The sequence below is a fragment of the Morone saxatilis genome, unplaced genomic scaffold (genome assembly GCF_004916995.1).
Source record: "Morone saxatilis isolate NCDOM2014 unplaced genomic scaffold, NCSU_SB_2.0 Contig11, whole genome shotgun sequence".
Taxonomy (NCBI): domain Eukaryota; kingdom Metazoa; phylum Chordata; class Actinopteri; family Moronidae; genus Morone; species Morone saxatilis.
This window is the reverse complement of record NW_023339663.1, coordinates 797,674-806,221: the sequence shown is the minus strand read 5'-3', so window position 1 is coordinate 806,221 and position 8,548 is coordinate 797,674. Positions and strand designations below refer to the sequence as shown.

At 41.5% G+C, this 8,548-nt stretch overlaps 1 protein-coding gene across 1 annotated transcript in view; it reads left to right on the top strand.

Moving 5' to 3' along the window:
• Positions 1-8,135, top strand: part of large2 (LARGE xylosyl- and glucuronyltransferase 2) — a gene marked incomplete in the record, with an annotated part of 28,480 nt that extends 20,345 nt beyond the window's left edge. The window contains 7 exon segments of the mRNA XM_035651787.1: positions 621-746; positions 1,866-2,021; positions 2,375-2,538; positions 2,620-2,898; positions 4,238-4,384; positions 4,468-4,663; positions 5,514-8,135. Of these exon segments, the coding sequence (XP_035507680.1) occupies positions 621-746; positions 1,866-2,021; positions 2,375-2,538; positions 2,620-2,898; positions 4,238-4,384; positions 4,468-4,663; positions 5,514-5,711 (1,266 nt within the window).
• Positions 8,136-8,548: the final 413 nt, after the last annotated feature.

Below are 8,548 nucleotides of genomic sequence, written 5' to 3'. Positions count from 1 at the left end.
TAATGACTTTGTGATACTAACTCATCATTTTGAAGTAAAATATTTCGAAGGGTTCTTATTATACAGAATCTTTTTTTGTGTCACAATGGCAGACATGAGCTTCCATAGTTTAGAGAATAAGTCAATTCAATGAGAATTTTGGTCCGTTTTTGATATTCAATGCAGACAAACGTTGGCCCCAGTTTGATATCCAGTCATAGTCCAGTTAAGGTGGAACATCCCCTTTGTTACACAGATCTGAAAGGTCGGATGCACCAGTCTCATCTCAAATGTACAGTATGAAACATCTTTGATCTGTGCTGCATCATTCAGATTAGTCTCTTTAGGTGTGTTTGTTCGACCAAGCACCCTGATTGTTCTTTAAAACACACAGTGCGGCCTGCCTTTGTAAACAACCCTACAGACTGTACAATCAAAGCCGAGGTTGCCAGGGGACCAGCAGACAGATAATATGGCTCCTCTCTCTGCGGCTGCAGCTTCAACCTTGATGCCGCGATGACTCACTGTCAAACAAGCATCCGTGTGTGTCCGTGCAGGCCCGCAGACAGGCCAGTAGCACGGAGGAGCTGCTGTAAGTTTTGTTAAAGCTGTCTCTCTCTCTGTCTGTGTGCTGTGTGCAGGACATCTTCAACGCCTTCATAAAGCAGAACCCGGTCCTGGTGCACCAACTGCCCTGCTTCTGGAACGTCCAGCTGTCTGATCACACCCGCTCCGAGCAGTGCTACACCGAGGTGTCCGACCTCAAGGTAGACTTACACACACAGTCTCTCTCTCACACTCACACACACGCACACGCACACACAGATCAATCAGTGAGTTAGAGCTGAGGCAGAGAGCTGTCATCCAGAGACAGTGTTACAGAACCTCTATACAAACAAATAATTATTCTTAAATGAATCCACAAAGACTGATCTCACCAAATCTGACTCACATCACTGTTGACAATGACAACAACGACAACAACAACAACAACAACAACAACAACAACAGTTCTGATCCTTCAAATGTTCATTTATTTTTTCTGGTAAAGTTCATTAACAAACATAATTTGGCTTTCATGGAACATAAAGTTTATCAAACATTTTGCATAAGAATTCCAAATAAACATCAACTGATCATTTTTTGCCTGTACTTTAATGATCCCAATAATTTATCTGCCCGATAATTATCGTGCATCCCTAAAACTGGTAGTAAAATATACTGATGTATGAAAACTAATAGAACTGACATATGGTCCAACCTCACAAGTGATTTCACATATTCAGGCTGATATCAGGACTGTTTGTGGGGGCTTGTTTTACTATATTTGTGGAATCCGTATTGCTGGACCCCACAGGTTTAAAGGGCAGTTTGAGGGTTAAGACTTGGCTTTCGGGTCAGGGGTAGAGTGGGGTTAGGTTAAGGCACTCAGTTGTGATGGTTCAGGTCAGTTTAAGGGGTTAGGAAATGCATTATGTCACATACATTTACACAAAACATTTACAAAAAGTATCCTCTGGGTGCTGAAAGAGTTTCATTGTATGGTGCCTTCTAGGGGGTGAAATCCTACAAACACATACACACACACACACACACAGTGTTCTGATTGATGGTCAGCGTTTTTAGAAAATGGGTTTACATTGCAGCAGACTAAGTTTCTGAACCAAATATCATGAACCCAGAGAGGTTTTAAGAAGCCTAAAAGAAAACTGAGCACAGTAAACATATCAATCCCTTTGGATGTCTGCTTCTTCAGGCTACAATATTTATCTCATGTATAACTGAAATCAGCAGAGTAACTATGATTCCCTCTGAAATATTTTCTATCTCCTGAAATGGAAATACTGAAGTAACCATGGAAATGTACGTCCTTGTTGTGATTTCAGGTGATCCACTGGAACTCTCCAAAGAAGCTCCGTGTGAAGAACAAACACGTGGAGTTCTTCAGGAACCTCTACCTGACCTTTTTGGAGTATGATGGAAACCTGCTGAGGCGAGAGCTGTTCGGCTGCCCAAGTCAGGCCAGTCCAGAGACCGTCCAGGTGAGACACACACACACACACACACACACACACACACAAACAACACACAACACACCACACACACCACACCACACACACACACACAAGGCTCTGTCGTATTATGGTACTTGAGGGTATTTTGAAATTGATCCCGACTGAATATTCAAGGCTTAAGCCAATTGATTTTTGAGAGTAAACATAATCACTTTCATAAAAAAGATCCAAAATCTATGAGGGGGGACTTTGATTTATTTATCCTCAGTCCAGGTTTGGTTCCTTTTTTGCGTTTTTGCCAGTCAACGAAATGGTTGTTGATTTGGCTTTCTGTACTTTAAGAAGAATTCCTCAGAGCTCTGTTGTGTGTGTCTCCTCAGCTGCAGGCAGCTCTGGAGGAGCTGGACGAGGATGATCAGTGTTACGACTTCCGTCGGGAGCGACTCACAGTTCACCGAGTGCACCTTTACTTCCTGCAGTACGAGTACACGCCCACCGAGGACGACACTGACGTCACACTGGTGGCCCAGCTGTCCATGGACAGGTACCGAACCAATACTAAACAATTGAGAGATTATTTTTTAGTGAAAGTAAGTTGCAATAACACACCTGACTTTATCTGTAGGCTGCAGATGCTGGAGGCCATCTGTAAGCACTGGGAAGGTCCCATCAGTCTTGCGCTCTACATGTCCGACGCTGAGGCTCAGCAGTTCCTACGCTACGCTCAGGCCTCTGAGGTCCTCAAGAACCGCAAGAATGTCGGCTACCACATCGTCTACAAGGAAGGCCAGTTCTACCCCGTTAACCTGGTGAGGAACGTGGCCCTGAAGAACGCCAACACGCCATACGTGTTTCTGACCGATGTGGACTTCCTGCCGATGTACGGTCTCTATGATTACCTCAGGTAAGACCGGCCTCCCTGTGCACAGGAGTTTGCCTTTCTAGCTCTTACTGATATGACTCATTCTACTAAACCTTGCATTGGATAAGTCACTCAATTCAGTCTCTTTGTTTCCACCCAGCCTATCTGAACTATGTTGCACTCTTACTGAAAGTGGCAGTGAGGTCTTAAAATGGATGGAAACGGTCTTTTAAAATGTATTAAATTTAACATATACACCGATTCAGAGTCCAAGTCTAGAATTACCAAGTCAGCAGGCTATAATAGACCTTCTTCATAGCAGACATAATTAAATTGTCTTAGCAAGAAAAGCACAGGAGTAACTAATAACATTAATTTCAGTACTTTGTTGACTCATGCAAAAATAATGCAGAGTCATCAGTAAAGAAGTTGACTCTGGCTTTTATTAAAAGAGTAATAATACGTTTGATTTAGTACTTTTCAAAATGAAATAAAAGAATCAATCCCAGATAGCTGCCAGTACTTACTCAGAAGGTGCTGATTTGTCCAGTACTACTGTAGTTTAGCTCACAGGTATCGATTGAAGCCTTGAAAGAAGGATTGTTAAGTCCAGCTGCCACACAAGGTTCCGTTTCTGCTAGATTACTTTCACGACGGTTCACAGGTAAACAGTAGAAACACCCTGTTCATGAGACCGAGTACAAAACAATTTAAGCCGTAATATTGTTCATCGTGGCATTATAAACAGCTGTGCAGTATCTGTGTCTGATAAACCTTCAAACTCATTGATATGTTACTCTCACTGGACTTCATGGATCGTATTTAATCTTTTTGCTTGTACAAACACATGCCCACATTGTTTTAAAGCAACCTGGTTATCAGTCTGAGCACAGAGCATGAACAATATTTGAACCCTACAACAGGCTGTCATAACTGAAAGCCTCCATTATTAATGTTATTACAACTCTGATGCTTTTTCTGTTATGAAATGTCAAAATGTCTGCCTTGAAAAAGGTTGAATTTGCCAAATGAAAAATGTTTGTCACCATGAAGCAGATACTAATTATGTTCAAAATAATTTAAAATAAAGAATTTTTGCAATTGTAATTAATACATGTAAAAACTACATTATACAGATGGAAATGTAAGAAAACTGATCTCTGATCAATATTCACAGGAAATAATCTGCTCAGAATTCATCCAAATTATTCAGTTTTTGTGTTCATTGTTCAGTTCATCAGTTGTTATCTACTGTTGTTATTATTATGCATTGTATATAATATGAAATATCCATGATATATGTCACATAGTCCGTTTGGGGTCACCAACCACTGCTATAAACACTGTGGCTGTATCTCACCTGCCCGTTTCCTGCATGCAGAAAGTCTGTGGTGCAGCTGGACATGGTTCACACCAAGAAGGCTCTGGTGGTTCCAGCCTTCGAGACGCTTCGTTACCGCCTGTCCTTCCCCAAATCCAAAGCTGAGCTGCTCTCCATGCTGGACATGGGGACTCTCTACACCTTCAGGTACCTGAACAGAAACAACAAATTAATGAATAATGATTGGGGGAGTAAATTGGAAAGTAATGCATCTCTTCCTGCCTCTCCAGGTACCATGTGTGGCCCAAAGGTCATGCTCCTACCAACTATGCCAAATGGCGAACAGCTACCACACCCTATAAGGTGGAGTGGGAGCCAGACTTTGAGCCGTACGTTGTGGTGAGGCGGGACTGTCCAGAGTACGACCAGCGCTTCGTGGGCTTCGGCTGGAACAAAGTGTCCCACATCATGGAGCTGGATGCACAGGTACATCTGCACCATGATGCACCATGATGGCTGGTTATAGAGGGCAGGGCTTTTAGGTCAATGAGGGTATTTCAAACACACCTGTGATTTTCTTTCACGTACATGCCATGTGCAAAAGTGTTAAGCTAATCCTCATCTTCTCAGACAGTCTTAAAACAAGTCTCAGTTTCCTACACTTTTACGTTTTAAATGCAGAGTTATAACTAAAAAAGTGCTTGGACTTAGAAACTAGTGTTTAAAAAAGCAAATGGAAAAGCTGATGTCATATTTTAAAATTTAATTTAAAATAATACCAACAACTTTAAAAAGGGTGTCTGCGGGGTCTTTTAAAGGGCCTTAAAATGTCTTAAATATGCCATTTTTTAATGTGTGGTTTATTATTTCTGATCACAACAAGCTACCAACAGTGGTTATGACAATATAAACTTACTTCATCCATTTTAACTTTGTTCTGTTTGTTTCGTAGCCGAGAGGAATGAAGATGAAACCTGTTCGAATAGACACAAAGCCCAGAAGTTATCCTGAACCTGAACAATAAATAAGTTATTATGATAAGAAATACAATGTTTGCTGTTGCAGAAATTCAAATCTCACTGCACACCACATCACTGCAAGTTATTATTTCTCTACATGAGCTGAGAGTTTGTTTGGAGTGAATGATGCATTCTGCAAACAGCTTATTCAAGGTTTGTTTAAAGAAGGGAACCTCGAGAGAACAGTTTCAGTAACTCTCGGTTGTGTGGGAGTAAAAAAATTCTTTATATAATGTTTGTGGAAGCCAAAGCGGGATATTTGTTTCTGAGATGAGAAAAGCTTTTCATTATTTCCGTGTTCTGTTGTCTTTCCTCAGGAGTACGACCTGATGGTCCTCCCCAATGCTTTCATGATCCACATGCCCCACGCTCCTAGCTTCGACATCTCCAAGTTTCGCTCCAGCTCCAGCTACCGCAACTGTCTGAACACCCTGAAGGATGAGTTCCACCAGGACCTGTCCAGGAAGTACGGCTCGGCTGCTCTCAAGTACCTCACTGCCCAGAGGAACATCTAAAAAAACAAGAACAACACCGATCTGCTGAGAGCCGGCGAGTCTGTCAGCCTCCAAGCTCCTGACCTGAGAGCTCGGACATGTACCGGCGCAGCGCTGCGCCACGGGGCGCATCACCGCTGGGCGCAAACAATGACGGTAAAGCTTTACAGCCCTTAGGAACATTGTTGGGCTCCTGTGCATTAATTCTCCAGTCGACTCCACCTCGAGGTGATGAGACGCAGAGACGAAAAAAAAAAAAAGTGGCGGCGGATCTCCCAAACGCAGGATTCACTGTGGATTCTGCCCAGTGTGGATGTGATGGGACTAGCTTTAAGGCCGGGAAATAACAACCATATTCTTACAATTTGTTCTGACAATCAGGGCTTTATTTTTTTCCAGAAGACACACTATGGACTGGTGGATATCTGGACATGATGGGACATGTGTTTTGGGGAAACATTTAAAGAGAGACATTTGAGTCATATTTGCAAGGCCAGTCGAACTGGAGAAAGATTTAAGCCTTATCACTTCCCATATACTGAGATATTTAATGATACTTCTCTTTTTTCCAGTGTAAATCAGAACCAATGAAAAAACATTCACGTTGTTTTGATTAACGACTTTACATAAGAATCAGTTTATTTTTTCCTTTCTATATTTTCTGACGTCTTTAAATGAAAATCCATCATGTCCCTGTCAAGTTATTTCTGTGAGCTTCAGGGATGTGCTTTGTATGTGTGTGTCTGAGTGTATGATCCAGCTGCATCATACAGCTCGTCTTCAACACGCTTACTGATTGTCGTCAATGTCATCTCGCTTTTGTCTTGATCATATATTTGCTTGCATGTAAAGAGTTGCACTACATGTTCTTTTCGCATAAGAAAAATAGTCCGTTTTCTCCCTTAATTCTTTCCACTGAAAGAAGCAAAAATCTTCTACTGATAGCAGATGTATCTGATTGGGACCAACTCACGCGACCAACACGGACCGTACAGTGAGTTGTTAATAATAAAGCTGTCAGCTCTGAAATCAAACTGCTGCACTCGGACGAAGGGCAGGAGCTTTTTCAGTTTCTTGTGTTTGTGCCATTATGTCTAAAATGTGTCTGATTCACTTGATGTGTGTGCCATCTACTGTACCAAAGTCCAACTGAAATTACAAAATTCATATCTTTCTGCAGTCTGTTCAAAGTCTGACTGAAATTCAGCTTACAAACTAGATCCAGGTTTTTTCGGGCATAATCGTCACAGAATAATTTTAGGGGTCCGACTGTCATTTTTGGACTACCCATGAAGACCTCTTCTGAGGGTAAAACTAATTTGACTGTAGTTAACAAGTAAAGGATAAATGGCGTCATTAAAGAAAAATGACCATTTTATATCTAAACTGACAAATCTCATATCCAGTTTTTAAATGTACGACTGCGTCAACTCACCGATTAGCCGGAATAAATAATCTGACATCTCACAATAACAGGTGGTTGTTAATCACATGACCAAAGCACCATTGTATGGGTACGCGATTAGTGGACTGAGCTAACTGCTGTTCCTAAGGTGAAGAATAAAGCTAATTAGCACTATAGCCTATGTGTTCAGCAAAAGGAAAATGTGTAATTCAGTTTCAGTTGGACTTTAATCTTCCTAATTAAATTATTTCTTTTTATCTTTTTTTCCTGACGATGGCAGTGTATTTGTCGAATAATCTCAACTGAGTGTAGTAACACGGTCCCCAGAGGGGGATTTTAGTGTCTGTAGACTAAATGTGAGTTATTTGAGTTTGAGTTGAGTTTGATTGACCAAATCTTTGGCCCCTGACAAACTATTTGAAAAGTTATTGGCCTGATATTCTGTTGTAGATTCAAGCTCCCCAAAGGATGATATTGTTTTTAGGTCCTTTCCCCGAAGCGTAGGACAAACCTTACTTCAGCTCCAATAATAGAAGAATGGTGGCCTCTCGGGGACCGACAGCAGAGCTGAAGGCTTTTTGTTTTTTAATCATTCGCCTCCTCTTTTAATCTTCTCACTTCCATTTGTGTTAAAGAACACTGTGTCCCTTTTATTTTCTCAATCCCTATCTGCATTCGGACAAAAGGCGAGCGGAGCCGAATCGATTCGAATCTCGTAGAATTTCCACACAGGATGAGGCCGAACGAGGAGCACGATGGCGTGGCAGCGTACGTGACGGCCGCGGGCTCAGACAGAATTAGGTTTGTTGAGGAATGAACTGTGCCCCCCTCCCCCCGCTGCCATCCACGCCGCCTCCATTGACTTGTTGTTGATTGTGGTAAATGCTAGTGCCTTTGCTGTATTGTGAAACTGGATATTGATTGTACTGTTGTACCGACAGGGCCTGGGCCTGGTCAGGCACTCTATTTATTATTGTTGACTCAAATCAATCATATTTTTCTATATAAGTGCTTTAAATAAATTTGCCCTTTTTTAATCACTTTGTCTTGGGTTTTTTGCACTGACTGATCCTCTGCAAACTTTCCTTCAATTACTGTCGAGTTTTCATTAAATTATTGTTATTTTTGAGATTGAAACCTTGAGGATTTATTTTAATTCTTACCCCTACAGGGCACATAAAGTCTCTGGATATCCAGTAGTTATAATATTGACCAAGCTCAGTAAGCCTGTGTGAACCTTCCATGTGTGTAATTGGTCCAGTGAAAATTTCCAACACAAACTAAATTATTTTGGATGAATACAGAGGTCCCCTGATAGTTGTTTTTGTCCTGTTTAAATGCAAATTACAATAAATTAATTGGATACATACATTTCCCTGCAGTGTGTTTAAAGGCCTCTGCACACCAACCCGATTATTGGCTGTCAGACGTCATCGGACAGTCGGGCGAGGTC